Here is a 20,422-nt window from a genome sequence, read left to right on the forward strand (position 1 = left end):
AGTCCTCCTCCTCCTCTTTCTCCCCCTCCTCCTCCCTACAAACCCCAGTCCCTTCCAGCACTGATGAAGTTACCTCATTGGCTAATAAAACATCTGCGGAGCAAACAACCAACGTCAGAGAGCACCAAGGACCCCACAATCCTCTTCCTCTCCCTTCTAACACTGAAGATGTTACCTAGGTGGGTCATGAAACATCTGCAAGAAAGCCACCAAGCTCAGAGAACACCAAAGACCCCACATTCCTCCTCCTCTTCCTCTCCCTTCTAACACTGAAGATGTTATCTAGTTGGGTCATGAAACATCTGCAAAGAAACAACCAAGCTCAGAGAACACCAAGGACCCTACAGTTCAACACCGAGCTGCCAACATTCCCTTCCATCAAAATCCTCCTGGAACAGCCAATCATTTTTTCCCCTAGCTCTGTGTGACATTAACAAACCATGAACACTTGAATTCTCTCAAGCATCGATAGGAGAAAGTGAGCTGTATCCAAGTTGATCCTCCACAACGGAGGTCTCAAGTGCACAACGATGATTCGGGAGACGAATGCAGTCATCTACTTGTCAAGTGCAGTGACCTGGAAAAGCATTTGTGTAGAGGGCCATGCTCCAAGAGCATCAATGGAAAAGATTTTAGTTTTTCTCAAAAATGGGGGGGAGGGGAAACAAACAAGGGACAATTCCAGGTCAATGGAATACAAGTACAGCTTAGCCACTCTTGATAAGGAAGGAACGTGAGTTGAATGATGAAAGATTGTGAGCGATCTGGAGGAAAATAACCCCTTAATTTTGAGGTCAGGAGGTGCAGTTAGAAGCATCAAAAAGGTGTAACAAGAATTAAATACTTTTCTACTATTTATAGAATACGGAACATAGAATAACGTAGTTGGAAGGGAGCTCGGAGGTCTTCTAGTTCAACCCCCTGCTCAGGCAGGAAGCCCTACATCATTTCAGACAAATGGTTGTCCAATCTCTTCTTAAACATCTCCAGTGTTGGAGCTTCCACAACTTCTAGAGGCAAACTGTTCCACTGGTTCATTGTCCTCAGTGTTTGGAAGTTTCTCCTTAGTTCTAAGTTACTTCTCTCCTTGATTAGTTTCCATCCATTGCTTCTTGTCCTGCCTTCAGGGGCTTTGGAGAATAGCTTGACTCCCTCTTCTTTGGGGCAGCCCCTGAGATATTGGAACACTGCTGTCATGTCTCCCGTATTCCTTCTTTTCATTAAACTAGCCATGCCCAGTTCCTGCAACCGTTCTTCATATGTTTTAGCCTCCAGTCCCCTAATCCTCTTTATTGCTCTTCTTTGCACTCTTTCTAGAGTCTCAACATCTTTTTTGCATCGTGGCGACCAAAACTGGATGCAGTATTCCAAGTGTGGCTTTACCAAGGCCTTGTAAAGTGGTATTAATCTTGATTCTATTCCTCTGTTTATGCAGCCTAGAACTGTGTTGGCTTTTTTGGCAGCTGTTGCACACGGCTGGCTCATATTTAAATGGTTGTCCACTAGGACACTAAGCTCCCTCTCGTAGTTATTACTATTGAGCTAGATAATGCCTGTATTATACCTGTGCATTTGGTTTTTCTTGCCTAAATAGAGAACCTGACTTTTTCACCATTCAATTTCATTTTGTTAGATAGTGCCCAATGTTCAAATCTGTCAGGATCCTTGCATAACTTGAGCCTATCCTCTGGAGCAGGCGTCCCCAACCTTATGGACTTCAGGGACCACTACATTCAGAATGTTAAATCCCGTGGACCACTAATATGATCTGCCTATTGACTGGCTGGCTGGGTGTGGCTAGGTGGGCATGTGACTAGGGGGGAATGGCGAACTTGATGTCACTCACCTCGACGAGTGCTTTGACAGCCTCTACTCTCCCCTCCTCTCCCAGCCACTCCTCCCCTGCCTGCCCGGGCCCCTTTAGGGCTCCAACAGAACGCAGTTACTGGAGCTAAGCAGCCACCGTGGGAAAGAGTTGGCAAAAAAGTTCAGTTCAAATTGGATCTGGCCGAGAAGGAGGCTCAGCAGAAGCTCCTCACTGAGGACTACGAGCATAGGCTTTCCAAGCTGAGGGAAGGCCTGCGGGAGTACAAGACCCGGTATAGGTGCCTGCAAGCTCAGTGGGCTGAGATGGTCAGCCAGTTCCAGGCCATGATGCAGTCCCACTGGAACGAGACCCTCCGGCTCTTCCCCACCAGCGGCGCTTCCCTCCAGCTTTCGCCCAAAGCCCCACACCAGGAAGCTGAAGCAGACCTCAAGTTGGAATCTCTGCCCCCCTCCAACCCGCACAAAAAGACACCAAAGTGGGAGACTCTCTGCAGCAACACAAGCATTCATTGCACGTATCCATCCCAGGGGCCGTAGTTTGAGGGCCGCTGATTTAGTGCAGTATAAAAAATGCAAATAATTTTTCTGTAGACCACCAACATTTTCTCACGGACCACCAGTTGGTGACCGCTGCTCTGGAGTGTTGGCTATTCCTGCCAGCCTGGTGTTGTCTGCAAATCTGACCAGTTCCCCATCCCTAATAAATACTTTTATTATTTAAAACAAATAAACCAAGCACCAGTCACAGGTTAAGTGCCAGCTTCCAGGCATTTTATTACAAAATATATGCACGGGGAAGATACCTCCTGGAATCGCATTTCAATATTAAGGGGAAAGATCCATAAATATTTCAGAGTTTCAAATGGATGCTTTGCAGCCACGCACGGATGATCTGCCCCACGGCTGGAGGGAACCCAATCAAAAAACGCCCGGGAGCACAAAAACAGAGACAGCATTTTCCTGTAAACTTTCATTGGGAAACTGACGCTATATATAATCTGTAGGCCGTTCCCTCCAAGCTGTTGTTAAATAAACAAATAAAAAGCAACCAGTCATCAAAAGTGCTGCTTGGTTCAATTAACACATGGTGGTCTAGGCCAGGTGCAATCATGATCACGGCATAGAAGGAAATGGCTTGGAGCCGTAAATGAAGGGGGGGGGCAACACCTGGCAATGCCATCAGAAGCCCCAAAATCCTAAATGGATTTGAAAGGTGCAGATCTCAAAGACACCTTTGTGCACAAGCAACTAGATACAGGGGTGATGGTTTTGGGTTGGGACAGGGAAGGAGAATTCATTTTAAGATGAGCTGCGGTGGTGCAGTGGTTAGTAAAGTGCAGAATTGCAGGCTACTTCTGCTGATCGCCGGCTGCCAGCAGCTTGGCAGATCGAATCTCACCAGGCTCAAGGTTGACTCAGCCTTCTGTCCTTCCGAGGTGGGTAAAATGAGGGCCCAGATTGTTGGGGGCAAGAGGCTGACTCTGTAAACCGCTTAGAGAGGGCAATAAAGCCCTGTGAAGTGGTATATAAGTCTAAGTCCTATTGCTATTGTTTTTCCTTCCTTCCTTCCTTCCTTCCTTCCTTCCATCCATCCATCCATCCATCCATCCATCCATCCTTCCTGTTTGATCATGACCATCTCAAGTGTGACTCAGACTTCCGAGGTCAGTAAAATGAGGATCCAGATTTTTAGGGGCAAGAGGCTGACTCTGTAAACTGCTTAGAGAGGGCAATAAAGCCCTGTGAAGTGGTATATAAGTCTAAGGGCTATTGCTATTGCTTCCTTCCTTCCTCCTTCCTTCCTTCCTTCCATCCATCCACCCATCCACCATCCATCCATCCTTCCCACCCATCCATGATGGCTTAGTGGTTACAATGCAGTATTGTAGGCTGACTCTGCCCACAGCCAGCAGTTCGAGCCTGACTGTCTCAAGGTTGACTCAGCCTTGCATCCTTCTGAGGTCAGTAAAATGAGGACCCACATTGTTGGGGGCAGGAGGCTGACTCTGTAAACCGCTTAGAGAGGGCTGGAAAGCACCATGAAGCGGTATATAAGTCTAAACCCTATTGCTAGTGCTGTTGCTAAGACAGGAAACCAAGTGAGGCAAAGAAGCTTCCCTAACAAGCAGCTTTCCAAAACCCCGTCCCTTTTCTCTACCAAGTCGCTTGACGAAAATGTTTCTTCTTGAATTTGTCACGCAAGGCAACATTAAGTGTATCTACCCAGAAGTAGATTCCATGGGCTTCAATTGGTCTCTGTGCCAGATAAGGGAGAAGAAAACTACTCAATTGCATTCTCCCTGATTCTCACATTTTAAATCTCACAAGGAACCATTTCTGTTCTGGTGGAGAAGATTGGAGAGGCTGCTGTCCAGCAAAGATGGCATCCCCAAGAGTTTTCCTGAGCATCAAGAGCATTTTACCAATGGCTAGAGAATAAAAAAGGAAATTGGAAATAAAGGGGGACGACAACAGGAAGAATAGAAAATACATTAAGACAGATATATAAATCTTTCCATTCCCCACCATCTTGTCAGAGCTGAAGAAGCTTCTTGGATGAAAAGTGAAATGTCTTCAAAGAAAAGAAAGAAAAAACCCAAGAAAGTCCAGTTGCCTCTTGAAAAAGCACCTTAGGGACAACTATGACTTGCATGGCTGAGACTCTCCATAGACAACCAGCAGGTACAAACTTTGCCAGAGGCCTTGGGAAGCTGTGGCTTCCATCGTTGCCACGGCACTAGGGAATTCTGGGATTTGCGGTCCCAAGGCATCCTGAGTCAGCAAAGGGACCTTATCTGCCACTCAAATCGGAGATCCACAAGCCAGTCTGCTCACTGAACAAAGACCCTGGCGCAAGAAACGCAATAAGCATTTTCCCCTGCAGATTAGGAATAAGCGTTCAAAGCACGTTCAGTTTTTTCTTGTACTTCCTCTGTTTTGCAAGGACCTGCCCATCATCGGTCTCTCTGTGGTGGAGTCGTTCTGCAGGGGCGCGGCTGGGAATCCGCCAAGCAACCATAATTTTTTTTTTAACTTAACAGCACACATTGATTAGGCAGGTGGGAACCGATGCTAAATCAGCAGAAAAAAAGATGCTCTTGCTGAACCAGAAAACGGCCGCAAACCATGTCAGGGGACTGACTGACCACAGATATTATGCTGATAGCTGAAGATGCTGAAACTTACAAACTTCCTGTTTCAGCCTTCTAATGCTCGCATGCAACGCCAGGGGGGAAATGCAAGCATCAAGAGGCATCAGTCTTGACATGATGGATACCCAGGCAATACACTCACTGCGTGCTCTTCAAACACATCAGAGTCCCCCCCCCCTGTGTGTGTCTCTCTCTCCCTCTTTTTTCTTTTCTCTCTCTCTCTTTCTTTCTCTTTTTCTTTCTCCCTCCCTCCTTCTCTTTTCTTTCTCTCTCTTTTTCTTTCTCTATTTCTCTCTTTCTCCCTCTCTCTTTTTCTTTCTCTTTCTCTTTTTCTTTCTCTCTCTTTTTCGTTCTTTCTCCCTCTCCCTCTTTCTTTTTATTTCACTCTTTCTTCCTCTGTCTCTTTTTCTTTCTCTCTTTCTCTCTCCCTCTTTCTCCCTCTCCCTCTTTTTCTTTCTCTCACTTTCTTTTTCTCTCTTTTTCTTTCTCTTTCTCCCCTTTTCTTCTCTCTCTCTTTTTCTTTCTCTCTTTTTCTTTCTCTCTCTCCCTCTTTCTCTCTCTCCCTCTTTCTTTTTCTTTCACTCTTTCTTCTGTTTCTTTTTCTTTCTTTCTCTCTCTCTCCCTCTTTCTCCCTCTCCCTCTTTTTTCTTTCTCTTTTTCTTTCTCTCTTTCTCTCTCTCCCTCTTTCTCTCTCTCTCTCTTTTCTTTCTCTCTCTTTCCCTCTTTCTCTTTTTCTTTCTCTCGCTCTTTCTTTTTCTTTCTCTCTCTCTTTCTTTCTTTTCTTCCTTCCTTCCTTCCTTCCTCTCTCTCTCCCCCTCTCTCTCTTGTTCCTGGGGCCGTTCCTTTTTTTTTTCTTTTTAAACCCTAGAGGTTCACAAGTCCTGACTTGGATGTTATTTGGGTTCTGCTAGAGAACTCATAACCATAATTCAAAAAGTTGGAGAAGATACAGAATGGAGTGGGGAGCTGTCTCCTTTGCTACCGGCCAATGGGGAGGAGGGGGGTGGGAAAGAGCCATATATGAAATATGCATAAGTCACAAACAATTGATGAGTTAGCAAGCAAACTCTTAAGCAGTTTAAATGGAGAAGGTTCCAATATTTGAGGGGCTACCACAAAGAAGTGGGGGTGAACCTATTCCCCAAAGCACCTGAAGGCAGGACAAGATGCAACTGATGGAAACTAATCAAGGAGAGAAGCAAACTAAAGAGCTAAGTGAACTGAGGAGAAACTAAATAAGAACAATTAACCAGTGGAATAGCTTGCCTTCAGAAGTTCAGAATTACAGATGGTGCTCCATCACTGGAGGCTTTTAAGAAGAAACTGGACAGTCATTTGTACAGAATTGAATAGGGTCTCCTGCTTGAGCAGGGGCTTGGACTAGAAAACCCCCAAGGTCCCTTCCAACTCTGCCATTCTGTTAATCAGTGGAACAACTTGCCTCCTGGAGTTGTGGTGCTCCATCATCGGAGTTTTTTTAACAAGAGATCGGACAGTCATTTCTCCAGTATGTATGGTGCAGGGGGTTGGACTAGAAGACCTCTGAGGCCCCTTCCAACTCTGCTGTTCTATGTTCTTCTCCTTTCTCACCTCCTCTGGTCAAAATGAAGTTGTTGAGAACGCAACAAAGGAAACCCTGGGAAAGGGAATAGGATGACATCGCTGCCTTGAGGTTTTCCAAAGTAGATTATGATGACTGAAGCCAGGAGAACATGTTAAGTTTATGTAAATCAATAGCATCCAATTAGGTTCTCATAAACAAAGCAAGGAGGGAAAAATGCCCTGTTTTCCTTTGTGACAGCAACGCAAACCTCAAACTCGGCTCTTTGGAAACCAAGACAACCAAATCTGGTGCTCTCTGTGTGTGTGCGTATTTGTGTGTATTGTATGTGTGTGTGTGTGTGCGCACACACATATGTGCATGCTCATTTATGGCTTTGAGGATGAGTGAAAATTTATGGGACATTTGATTGTAATTAAAAGCAGGACTGCGGCTTAATTGGAAGCAGAAGGGGGAGGGGGCATTTCGCAAGCAAATTAAGGGAACCGTAAAAACCAAAAATATGTTTTTAGGAGACACGCACACTCGCTGGGTGACTTGCATAAATGCAGGAGATACACACCCCGGTGCCAGGCCATTTGGCCTCCAAGCTGCTGCATTTTATTTCGTTTTTAGTTTTTGCCCTGTGCCCAGCACTGGTAAGGATTTTGCAGGATCTCAGGAACATCGAGGGAGGGCTGATAACTTGAAAGCAATTACTGAGTAATCAAAAGCTGGCATCCTGGTGGGCCCTCCTTCCTTTTTTAAAAAACTTAGATTAACAGAGTTGGAAGGGACCTTGCAGATCATCTAGTCCAACCCATATCCAAGCAGCCGACCCCACACCATTTCTGACAGATGGCAGTCCAGTCTCTCCTTGAAAGCCTCCAGGGATGAAACTCCCTCAATTTCCAAAGGCAACTTTTGTTCCATGGGTTGATTGTTCTCACTGTCAGAAAATTCCTCCTTTTTTCCAGGTTGAGTCTCTGCTTGTTCATTTTCCATCCATTGCTTCTCATCTTGCTTTTGGGTGCTTTGGAAAATAAGATCAGATTAACAGAGTTGGAAGGGACCTTGGAAGTCATCTAACCCAACCCCCTGCCCAAGCAGGAGACCTTACACCATTTCTGACAGATGGCAGTTCAATATCTTCCTTGAAAGCTTCCAGGGATGAAGCTCCCACAACTTCTGAAGGCAACTTCTGTTCCATGGGTTGATTGTTCTCACTGTCAGAAAATCCCTCCTTACTTCTAGGTTGAATCTCTCCTTGGTCAGTTTCCATCCATTATTCCTTGTCTGGCCTTCGGGTGCTCTGGAGAATAGCTTGACCCCCCCTCTCTCTGTGGCAGCCCCTCAAATATTGGAAGACTGTTCTCCTGTCTCCCCTGGTACTTCTCTTCACTGGACTAGCCATGCCCAGTTCCTGCAACCTTTCATCGTATGTTTTAGCCTCCAGTCCCCTCATCTTCCTGGTTGCTCTTCTCTGCACTTTGTCTAGCGTCTCCACATCTTTTTTATAGTGTGGTGATCAAAATTGGATACAGTACTCTAAGTGTGGACTTACTAAGGCTTTACCGAGTGGTATTAGTCCCTCCCTTGATTGTACCCCTCTGTTAATGCAATTTAGGATTGCATTCTTTCTAAATAATCTATTACAACTATCTGAAGTTACGACAGTACTGAAAAAAATAGATCTAGGGTTGTTTTTTACACTTATGATCATTACATCATCCCCGTGGTTACGTGACTAAAATTCAGACGCTTGGCAACCGACTCATATTTATGACGGTTTCTAATGTCCCAGGGTCACGTGATCACCCTTTTGCGACCTTCTGACAAGCAAAGTCAACGGGGATGCCAGATTCCCTTAACAATGGTGTGGCCAGCTTAATAACTGCAGCGATTCACTTATCAACTACGGCCAGCGAGGTCGCAGAATGGGGCAAAACTCCTTTAACAGCTGTCTTGTCCAGCAACAGAAATGTTGGGGGCTCAACTGTGGTCGTAAGTCGAGGAATTATCTGTACTTGGATACTCAAGAGAGAAAGGCTTGGATTAGGCCTCAAAGCCTGCCATCTTCAATCTCCTTCTTTTTTTTAAAAAAAAATGTTATTTTCACCATAGCTGCTCCGGAGTTCTTGGCTTTCAGCATAAATTAACAGGGAAATACGTTTGTGTTGGTTTCTGTAGGCTAAGAAAAACTGGTAGGAAGTAACAGCCTGAAAGGAAATTTATGCACTAAAGTTGATATATCACACCGGTGCCATCCGCTGGCCCAGCCTCCAGATTTATGCTGTTATCTCCACTTGGCCGTTTATTTATTTAGAATACTATTTGGGGACCAAATACAGCAGAAGGAGACAATTCTTTGGTAGGTTTTGTTCCAACAGACATCCACAGTCAACATGGTCTCGCTGAATTTATAGCTGTGCTACTAGAAACCAGGCATGGGATTAGTGGTGAAATTCAAATTGTTTTGCTACCCGTTTGGTGGGAATGGCTTGGTGGGCATGGCAGGGGAAGGATACTGCAAAATCCCCAACCGTCTGTGTTTTGTGGCATGAGCTGGCAGCAGATTCGGACAGTGAGGAGGTTGGGCAGGAACATAGGCCAGTCCTGGAGACTGGGGAAGGCTCTGATGAGGACTCTGTGTCAGAGGCAGAGAGGGGGACAGAGCCGGATGCCAGTAATCAGCTGCCTTCGGAGTCAGACATCAGTGGGAGGAAAGAACAGCTGGAGCCTGTTCCTGATGAGTTGCCAGGCAAAAGGAACAGCTAAGGAATAGCAATAGCAATAGCAATAGCAGTAGACTTATATACCGCTTCATAGGCCTTTCAGGCCTCTCTAAGCGGTTTACAGAGAGTCAGCATATTGCCCCCAACAATCTGGGTCCTCATTTTACCCACCTCGGAAGGATGGAAGGCTGAGTCAACCCTGAGCCGGTGAGATTTGAACCGCTGACCTGCTGATCTAGCAGTAGCCTGCAGTGCTGCATTTAACCACTGCGCCACCTTGGAATAAGGGCCGACTCAGGAGTAAGGCACAGGTGGACAGTGAATGGCCCCTCCCATAGGGAATAGATGGACAAAAGGAGAGTGGAGTTTGCAGGAGACCATTAGTTCAATTCATTAGGGTGAAGATCTGTTCCTGACTTCTTGCCAAGTATTGTCTGCTACAGAGTGGAAGATATCGGCCTGGTAGCTCTCCAAGTCTGATAAAGGTCTGTAGTTGTGAAATCTCTTGAAAAACTGCTTGCTGGGATTTTGTTGGAGAGGAATTCCCTTTCACCTTAAATAAAAGGGGTTTTATCGGTACGAAGAGTCGGCTTTCTGTTTTTGGGAAGCCTTGGTCACAACACTCTGTCTGTTCCCTCTTTGATATTTTGCTTATTTTGTCTTGTTTGCGATTCTTTCCACTTAGGCTATATTGTTTGCAGTGTTAGAGGAATGCGATTAAGTATAAATAGAATGCATTTAAAAGATTTTGGAAGGGGTGAAGGTGGTTTGGTGGGTAGCTTTGCCAGGAGAGGAGAAGTCACGTGAAATATGAAGCATCTGTGAAACAATTCTACAGACACCTTGGTATTTTTCTCCCACCTTTGGCCTGGTGGAACAGGAAGGCAAACCAATCATATTGAAAGTGCACACAGGAGGTGAAAGACGCTAAAACTATCTACTCGGTTCTATATTTGGCCTCCTGGTTGCTTCACTTCAGAAAAAAAAGTATTATTAAAAAAAAAGCTCACAGCACCCAAGACGCCTACAAGAGTAGCAATCCCAAATCGCAGAGGTGATGTTTTAATAGCGCAAATAAAAGGTTTACAAACTCGTTGCAAGCTTCTGTGTTTTAAAGGTCTCCTCCACGAGCGAGAGGCTTACAAGCATAAAAGGGATAGAGTAAGGAAGGCAGAAAAACAGAGTTGGAAGGGACCTTGGAGGTCTTCCAGTCCAATCCCTATACTTTTTCAGACAGGTAGCTGTCCAGTCTCTTCTTCAAAACCTCCAGTGATGGAGCACCCACAATATCTAGAGGCAAGTCGTTGCACTGGTCAACTGTTCTAACTTTTAGGAATTATTTTCTCTAGTTCTACTTTGGTGCTCTCCTTGGTCAGTTTCCATCTGTAGCTTCTTGTCTTGTTCTCCGGTGCTTTGGAGAATAGTTTGGTCCCTTCTTCTTTATGGCAACCTTCTTTATGGCACCCTGGCCGGCGTGTGCATGCTCACACCGGAAAGCGGAAGACCAGCTCTTCCAGTTTCCATCAATGCCGTATGCATGAAGGCCAGCTGATGGTTGCGCACGCATGCGCACCAGAAACCCGGAAGAGGAACAGGCAATGATGCGCGTGCCAGGCGACATGGCTCTGCATGCCACTTCCAGGATGCCTGCCAGAGGTTCGCTATCACAGGCTTAGATATTGGAAGACTGCTATCATTTTGTGCCTACTCCTTTTTTTGTCATTAAACTAGTCCAATCTTCTCAAGTAGAAGACTCTATACAAAGGAAGGAAGGAAGGAAGGAAGGAAGGAAGGGAGGGAGGGAAGGAAGGAAGGAAGGAAAGAAGGAAGGAAGGAAAGGAAGGAAAGAAGGAAGGAAAGAAGGAAAGAAGGAAGGAAAGAAGGAAAGAAGGAAGGGAAAGAAGGAAGGAAAGAAGAAAAGGAAGGAAAGAAAGAAGGAAGGAAGGAAAGGAAGGAAGGAAAAAAGGAAGGAAAGGAAGGAAGGAAAGAAGAAGGAAGGAAAGAAGGAAGGAAAAAAGGAAGGAAAGGAAGGAAAGAAGGAAGGAAGGAAGGAGATTATAATGAGAGTGAGGAAGGGTCTCAGAGAAGTCCTACCTTAGCACTTGGCTACCACAGGTGCCCCCGACATGAGTGACGTTGAGCTGCCCATGCCCCCTGCCCACCCAACCCCCAAGTCAAACCCAACCCTGATGCAGCCCTCAATGAAATGAACTTTGACACCCCTGACGTAGCCTTGCAAACTATTTACCAAGCCAGGGGAACAGCCATCAAGTGAGCAAAACACAGTGAAAAGCAGAACATTTCCCCATTTTCCTTCTCTCGGCGCACAATGATTTCCCTCAGGTCACATTTAAGGACGCATGAACACAAAATCCTCCCTCGTTGGGAGGTCTCCAAAATTCATGGCTGGGTGGAGTTGATCTCTGCAAGACCCAGCAATTTAAAAAAAGAAACAAAATCTTAGAACTTTGGCAGTTTTGAGATAAACAACCCTGCCCTCATATGCATCATTTTTTGTTGAGCTGATCAAAAGGAAAGGTTTGGAACGCCCAATAAAATGTCTGCTCGGTGATTTATTAGTACCAGGGTGGTGTCAAAAGTATTTTTTTTCCAATAAGGAATACTCGCCAGAGCCAAATTGCCCCCTCCCCCCCTGCCTGTTTGTTAGCAGAAGTCCGAGGTAAGAAAAACTTGACTCTATAATTAAAGCTGATAAGAAGCCGAGAAGGGGTCTTTTTCCATAGGTCTATATATTACAAATAGGTTACAAATAAGTTTCAAATGGTTTACAAATAGAAGGAAGGAGGGAGATGCTCCCCGCAAGCCAAAAACACAATTTGTAGATTTCAACGGCCAGTCAAAGCTAGGCAAAAGGTTGCTAAGCTACTATTTCCAGTGGCTCCAGTTAGTACAGGAAATCCTCGACTTCGTTCATTTAGGGGCTGTTCGAAGTTACTGTTCTGGCCTGCCCGCGGAGCTGGCAGCAGATTCGGAAAGTGAGGAGGTTGGGGAGAAAGATGGGCCAGTCCTGGAGTGGGGAAGACTCTGATGTGGGCTCTATGTCGGAGGCAGAAGAGGGCGCCAGACCTCTCTGACAGTTATCAGCTGCCTTCAGAGTCAGATATCAGTGAGGCAGAACAGTTGGAGCCTGTTCCCAGTGTGTGCATGCGCAGAGCTGCCAGAATAACAGAACAGCTAAGGAACAGGGGTTGACTTGGGAGTGAAGCCACAGGTGGACGGTAAATGGCCCCTCCCAGAGGAAATAAAAGCAGAGTGAAAGGTGAGTGGGCTTTTGCAGGAAAGAATTGGTTAATTCGTTTATTAGTTCGTTTCAGGAGTGTGAAGATCTGTCCGTGAATCTCAGAGAGACTCTGTGCCCAGTCTTTCCTTTCACAGCCCTATGTTTGGAAAATATTGACATGGCAGCTTTCCAAGCTAGGTAAGGTCTGTGCTCATAAATCCACCTTTGAAAGACTGTTTGCCAGGCGTTGCTGAATGTGAATGAGAGGAATTCACATTTGTTTAATAAAAGGTTTTTTTGTCAGGACAAGGAATCTGCTTCGTGCTTTTTGGGGAAGCCAAGGTCAGAACAGTTACAATGGCACTGGAAAAAGCAACTTATGCCAAGTTTTTGACACTTACCACCATTGTGGCATCCCCATGGTCACATGATCAGAATTCATACACAACTGACTCACATTTATGACAGTTGCAGAGTCCCAGGGTCATGTGATTCCCCTTTTGTGACTTTCTGACGAGCAACGAGAAACCAGATTACTTAACTGTACTAACTGGAGACTTAACTTATCAACTGCAGTTTTTTAAGTGCTATCGTGACTTTGACTGGCCACTAAATGAACTGTTGTAAGTCGAGGATTACCTATATACATTTCTCTCCTGATTACGACTCTCAGATTAGACGGAGAGCATCTACAATGCGCTACCAAAGGAGGTGGAGCTTTTGCTTTATAATCAGGAAGCTGTGAGTTTGATCTGGGCACTGTGAGAATATATCTGCTGAACAAAACTCCACATTGGTGACAACAAAGGCATCCGGCCAGTAAACACTATGCTAGCTCAATTCAGTTGCCCAGACTCCACCCTGCAAGCGATTATGGGGTTGTTAAAATAAGGTAATGATGATCTACAATGTGCTACCGAAGCACCCAATATGTCTATTAGTACAGAAGAGTTTGCTTTCTTCAAATCCAAAGAATCCTATAATATTACATCCATCTGTGAGCTGGGGATCAACACTTAGAAAACATACATATATTAAACGAGACAACTTCAGAGTGGGAAGGCGCAAAAAACAACAACCCCATTTTCTTGTCCGTATTCCCTCGTTTAGAGAGCATGCTTCACATTCGCTCCTCGGAAGAGAGGTGTAATAAACATGAGTGGGAGAATTTATCTTCCCAAACCTATTTTTAGGACGCTGCTTCGCGTCAGGACCCGAGAAAACGCAACAGATGGCCCAACTCTTTTTCCAGTCAAGGAACAACACAAGCAACGTAGAAGACGCGCAAAATGACTTACCGAATAACCTTTTCCTGACAACGACTGAGCAGAACTCTGTGGAAAAAGAGAAAATTGATGTTAAGTCGTAAAAATAGTTGCAAAGAAGGCTTTTATTTTTATTTTTTTAAGAAAAGGAGGTCTTTGGCCAATGGATAAACAGGTGGACCTTAACTTATAACCACAACTGAGCCCGAAATTTATGCTGGTAGGTGAGTTTTGCCCTATTTTATAACCTTTTTTGCCACCGTTCTTTAGTGAATCCCTGCAGTAGTTAAAGGTAGTAACACAGTTGTTAAGTGTACCTGGCATCCTAATAGAATAGAATAGAACTCTGATGGTGAACCTATGGCATGTGTGCCATAGTATTAGCTGGCATGACAGACCTCAGCTAATTTTTCAGCCTTCCAGAGGGCAAGGAGAGGCTGTTTTCACCCTCCCCAAGCTTCAGAAAAGCCTCCAGAGCCTGGGAAGGGCAAAAAACAGGCCCAACAGGCCAACCGGAAGTTCGTTCCTGAACTTCCAGTTGCGCCATTGGGTCGTTTTTTGCCCTCCCCAGGCTCCAAGAAAGCTGGATCCTGGGGAGGGTGAAGAACGGATCTACCAGGCCCACCAGAAGTCAGAAAATGGGCTGTTTCCAGCCTCCAGAGGGCCTCCGCAGGGCGGGGGGGAGGCCGTTTTCACCCTCCCCAGGCTCCAAGAAAGATGTGCGTGTGTGCATGCTCAGGGCAGCGGGAGGGGGTCACACTCACATGCACAGGTGGCACAGGGGGGGAGGGATTACATTATGGCACACTCACACGTGCTTTTGGCACCCGAGGCAAAAAAAATTCACCATCACTGGAATATGGAATAGAATAGAATGAAAAGAAAAGAAAAAAAAGGAAAGAAAAGGAATTAGAACTAGAATAGAAATAGAAATAGAAACAGAATGGAATAGAAAATGGAAGGGAAGGGAAGGGAAAGAAAGAGAAGAGAATATGAAATAAGAATAGAATAGAGTAGAATAGGGTAGGGTAGGGTTAGAGTAGAATAGAATATGAAAGAATAGAATACAATAGAATAGAAATAGAAACAGAATGGTATAGAAATGGAATGGAAGGGAAGAAGAGAAGAGAAGATGAAATGAGAATAGAATAGAGTAGAGCAGAAATATGAAAGAATAGAATAGAATAGAATGGAATAGAATAGATCACAGGGCCCCAGGACACTGCAACCGTCATAAATATGAGTCAGTTGCCAAGCGTCTGAATTTTGATCACGTGACCATGGGGAGGTTGCAAAGGTCCTAAGTCACTTTTTTCAGTGCCGTTGTAACTTTGAACGGTCACTAAGTGAAGCCCTAAGTTGAGGGCTACCTTGATAAGGTTCTGGCTACACTGATGTGTGTCCCTGGCTGAGCATCCCATTAAAAAGCTGCCAACATCCCAATCACCCTTGCAATATGTAGAGAGAAGAATGTAAATCATAGGTGTGAATTGATGGAACCAAGGAGATCAGCAGGAGGGAGCCTGGGTGGTGTACAGGGAGTCCTCGACTTACAACAGTTCACTTAGTGACCATCCGAAGTTACAACGGCATTGAAAAAAGTGACTTATGACCATTTTTTGCACCATTGCATCATCCCCATGGTGAAGTGATTTACATTTGGATGGTGGACAACTGACACATATTTATTGACAGTCGCAGTATCCCAAGTTCATGCGATCCCCTTTTGCGACCTTCTGACAAGCAAAGTCAATGGGGAAGCCTGATCCGTTTAGCGACCGTGTGACCCAACTGAACAATTGCAGTAACTTTGGCCTCAGCTGTGGCCATAAGTCGAGGACTGCCTGTACAATAAAACCTGTGTCTGTGTATGTTTGTGGGTCTGCCTCTCGAGATGTACAAGACAGCATCAAAGTACAAATAGTATATAAATTAAAATTGACATTTTAGAATTCATTCATTCATTCATTCATTGGGATGGTTATTTTAATTGTCAGTCTTCTGACATGAATGAATGAATATTCATTCATTCGTGTCAGAAGACTGACAATTAAAATGACCGTCACAATTAAAATAACCTTCACAAATAAAATAATAATAATTTTGGAATTTTTTAAAAAATTGCAAAGGTTCTTCCTTTTGCACTGCACTTTTTGTGGTAGTTGTTGTATAAATATTTATTTTTATTCAAAACATGAAAGTACAGACTGTATGACAGGGATTTGTTCTTTAAAAAAAAAGACATCTACTCTGGATTTTTTTTTTCTAAAACAATACAAATAAAAATAAAAGAGCTGAATAACCCATCCGCCGGAGTTACCCAACCTCTCGAAGTAGGCGAGAGATGATCCAGGAGCAAAGTAATGAAAAAGACAACAGGAGACCTGGAAATTACAAATCTCGTTCTTTTTCACGGAAGGCGCGTAAAGAATCACCAACGAGGCTCAGCTTGATCTAAACGCTGTTGCAGTGGGCAGGGGGTTGTTTCTCATTGGTGTTTCCTCCCCCACTCTCCTCTGTTGACATTTATTCATTTCTCCACAGGCGAAACAGCCTACTCTGGTCTAACAGCTGGAAGGAGCGACAGAAACATCACACACTCACTCAGAAGCTGACACGATTCTTTTGAGGGGCGGGTGCAGGCGTGGGCTGCTCCGGGTTTGTGCAATCCTCTGGCGAAGATCCTGCGCGGTTCAGCGAACCTCCAAATCCCACTCCTGGCTGGCCGTGTCCAAGCCTCACTTCCCAGGAGTCTCCACGCGGCCCATTTTGGATGCCAGGTAAGTGCAGGACCCGTGTGGAGACTTGGGGAGGGCCCATTTCTGGCTTCCAGAGAGCATCCCGAGCCTGGGGGAGGCTGTTTTTGCCCTCCTGGAAGCTCGAGGAAAGCCTCCGGAGCCCGGGGAGGGCGAAAAACAGGCCTCCCGAAATTCCAGAAACAGACCCATTCTGGCTTCCAGAGAGTCACCGGAGCCCAGGAGGATGAAAACACCTCCCCCATGGTGCAGGAGTGTGACTAGGCCATGCCCACCTAGCAACCGGGCAGAGAACCCCTTGCTGGGTGGGTGAATAAGTAGGGAGGGTTGTAGGAACTGAATAGGTGGAGCTCGAAGGAGGAGTCAAGAGAGGAATCAATCTGGAATCATTACGTTGTCGCAAGCGGTCCAAGTCAAACTCCTCTTGAATTCCATGAACTCTTCATATATTTTTTTTATTATTATATAAACTACAAAGAAGAAAAGAAAATAAGAAAGTAAGGGAGGGAAAGGGAACAGGGGGGAGGGAAAGAGGGGGTGAAGTCCAAGGGGGAAGAAAAAAAGAAAGAAAAGGGGGGATTGACTTCTAACCTCTCTCTAGCACAATACAGGATAATCACACTCCAACCTCAATTTTTTGCTTTTACGCATTAATGTATAACTAGCCATTTCTATAACACCAAATCTTTCTAACCAAGAAACCAAGATCGACGTTTCATTTTTTTTTTCCTTCAAAAGCACAAATTCGGGAAGTGATATCCAAATAAGAACATATTTTCCTCTTAAGTAAAGTGATCAAGTTAACCATTCCTGCTTTATCTTGCTTGCTGTGAAAAATAACGTGGTTTTTTTTGTCTATTTAAATTTATTTACAAAATTTATTGCATTCTTTCAAATTCTTTTGGCCCTCCTGGAAAAATATAATAATTCCATGAACTCTTCTCTAGGGCCAATTTAACGCTGACTATCGGTGGACTACATTCTTACATGCAGATAGTCCTCGACTTACAACGGTATTTCTAGTGACTGTACCAAGTTACCACAGCACTGGAAAAAAGTTGAGTTAGGACCGTTTTTCACACTTATGACCGCTGCCACATTCCCGTGGTCACGTGATCAAAATTCTGACAGCTTGACAACTTGATTCACATTTATGACAGTCGCAATGTCCCGGAATCACATGATCCCTTTTTGCGACCTTCTGACAAACAAGGAATCAAAGGGGCAATTACAGTTAACAACTGTAATTGCTAACTTTGAACAACTGTCGTGATTCACTTAACGCCCATGCAAAGAAAGATCTGTAAAATGGGGTGGAATTCCCTTAGCAACTGTCTCGCTTTGCAAGAAAAATCTGGGGCTCAATTTTGGTCGTAGGTCGAGGACTAGCTGTATGGGGGAGGGAAGCAATAAATTAACTGGAATTTCACGTGTGGCCCTGATCCTTGATGGAGAAATACGCCCTACGCCGACACACAGGTGCCCAGTTCTCCATGCCACCTAATCTGAGGTGGCAACCGCTTCTTGCAAACTCTTCCCTAAGGTAAAGGTTCCCCTCGGCTATATATGCTAGTAGTTCCCGACTCTAGGGGGTGGTGCTCCTCTCCGTTTCAAAGCCGAAGAGCCAGCGCTGTCCGAAGATGTCTCCGTGGTCATGTGGCTGGCATGACTCAATGCTGAAGGCGCACGAAACGCTGTTCCCTTCCCACCCAAGGTGGTCCCTATTTTTCTACTTGCATTTTTTACATGCTTTCAAACTGCTAGGTTGGCAGAAGCTGGGACAAGTAAAGGGAGCTCACTCTGTTACGCGGCGCTAGGGATTCGAACCGCCGAACTGTCAAACTTTCTGATTGACAAGCTTGGCGTCTTAGCCACTGAGCCACTGCATCTCTAGCTCTTCCCTAACCAGCTGCTATTTATGGCTGAAAAATCATGTTTTCTAATTTCCACCTGGGGGCTCCTAGGGGCAGCCAACCAACCTGCCTCTAATTGCCAATTTGCTCTCTGCTTTGGTCTATCAGTCCATTAGGCTCTTGCTGTGCCCCTCATCCCACCCCATTCATCCAGGGATGCCCCCGAGAATCGAAGGGCTTAGCTCCCTCTAACGACAGGAACCAGTTTCCTATAAACTCGGGGAGGGGGGACCACAGAGCAGTCAATTTCAACACCCCCCCCATGCACACACAGCACCAAATTGTGATTCTTATGACACCCCACCCCCACCGAGCGTTCTCTATTTATTTCCAATTAATACAGCTTTCCAATATCTGCTATTTCTTGTGGGCAGATCGGGGCTCTATTTTAGAGGATAATAAGCAGCAATCCATTCCATTTAGCAACGGAGAAAATCCATTAAAAAAAGACGGGCTCTGCATAAGCGGATGGGTCAAGAAAAGATAAACCCATTTTTTTTCAAAAGCCATTATATAAAGTGCCAGGTGGCTTTTTTTAACAAGGGTTTTTTTTTGGGGGGGGGGCGGGAATTAGGACAATTATGGGACAAAGGAGCAGAAGGGGAAGGGGGAAGCAACAGGACGATAGAGGGCCTCCTGCTCTGGACTAGAAGATCTCCAAGGTCCCTTCCAACTCTGGTATTCTTTTGGGACAACCCCAAAAAGGCAGCTCCCTATTTCCTTTTAATCCAAATAGTCATCGGGGTTTGCCTCTTTGATTCTTTTAAGATTTCTTCACGCCCGATTGTCAGTCCTCAGGAAAATCAATCGGACGAAAAAGATGACCAGATGGGCTAATTCTACTTTAGTGTAAGGCTACATTAACAAAAGCTTGGGAGAATGAACGTACAAAGTTCCCAGGACTACTTTTAACTGCCTGAGTAATTAGGGAGGATCTTTCCTAAGTTTCTTCCTCTAACTATTAAGCAACCGAGGGCTCCTCCCTCTCTTATCCGATTGTTTCCTAGGTCTGATTATTTCCTTCCTTCCTTCCCTTCCTCCTCCCTTTCTCCCTCCCTCTCTTCCTCCTTTCTTTTTCTTCCATCCATCTCCTTGTGTCTTCAGACTCCACTCTCTCCTTTCCTTCCTTCCTTCCTTCTTTCTTCTCCTTCCCTCTTCAGACCACTCTCCCCTTCCTTCCTTTTCTTCTTTCCATCTCCCAACCACTCTCCTCCTTCCTTCCTTCCTTCCTTCCTTCCCTTCCCTCGCTTCCTTCTCCTTCCATCTTCAGACCACTCTTACCCTTCCTTCCTTCCCTTCCTTCCTTCCTTTTCTTCCTTCCATCTCCCAACCACTCTCCTCCTTCCTTCCTTCCTTCCTTCCCTTCCCTTTCTTCGCTTCCTTCTCCTTCCATCTTCAGACCACTCTTACCCTTCTTTCCTTCCCTTCCTTCTTCAGACCACTCTCCCTCTTCCTTCCTTCTTTTCCTTCCCTTCCTCATCTTCCATCCCTCTCCTTACATCTTCAGAGTCCACTCTCCCCTTTCCTCCCTCCCTCTCCTTCCTTCCCTCTCTCCCCCAAGATCATCCAAACATTCCATTACAGATAGAGCGGGGCAGGAGGTGGGTGGAATCTGCTCCCACAAACTTTTAGGTAACTACATGGAGAGAACATGACCAAAATGCTAGCGAACTGCATTGCTTCCTAAGATAAACATAATTTTTAGGATTCAAGGTGGCCTCACCCTTGCTGACATGATCCTCCCGCTTCTGCCCAGGGTTGCTGATCTAAAAGTTGACAGCCAAGTATTTGGATTGTGTTGCTTTATAACCAAGTCCGCAAAGGTTTCTGCTCTGACATGTGAACGGCCTGTGGCCCAGACTTTCATTCTGACTCACCGGAGCAGGGCAGGAGATTAGCTGCTTAACAGCATGGTTTGCAAACCAGCTTACATCTCAAGTGCATCTGAGGGCACAGAGTTGAGAACAGAAATGGATGCTGATGAGATCTGCTC

The 20,422-nt window shown here is 45.3% G+C and overlaps 1 protein-coding gene across 10 annotated transcripts in view; it reads right to left on the minus strand.

Annotated features, from left to right (window-relative positions):
- Positions 1-20,422, minus strand: part of FBRSL1 (fibrosin like 1) — a 592,776-nt gene that overhangs the window by 322,108 nt on the left and 250,246 nt on the right. For all 10 annotated transcript variants that reach the window (XM_032229092.1, XM_032229090.1, XM_032229091.1 and 7 more), the window contains exon 4: positions 13,794-13,829. In XM_032229092.1, coding sequence (XP_032084983.1) covers positions 13,794-13,829 — 36 coding nt within the window. The remainder of the gene's footprint in view (positions 1-13,793; positions 13,830-20,422) is intronic.

This window comes from Thamnophis elegans, chromosome 13 (genome assembly GCF_009769535.1).
Source record: "Thamnophis elegans isolate rThaEle1 chromosome 13, rThaEle1.pri, whole genome shotgun sequence".
In the NCBI taxonomy this organism is placed as follows: domain Eukaryota; kingdom Metazoa; phylum Chordata; class Lepidosauria; order Squamata; family Colubridae; genus Thamnophis; species Thamnophis elegans.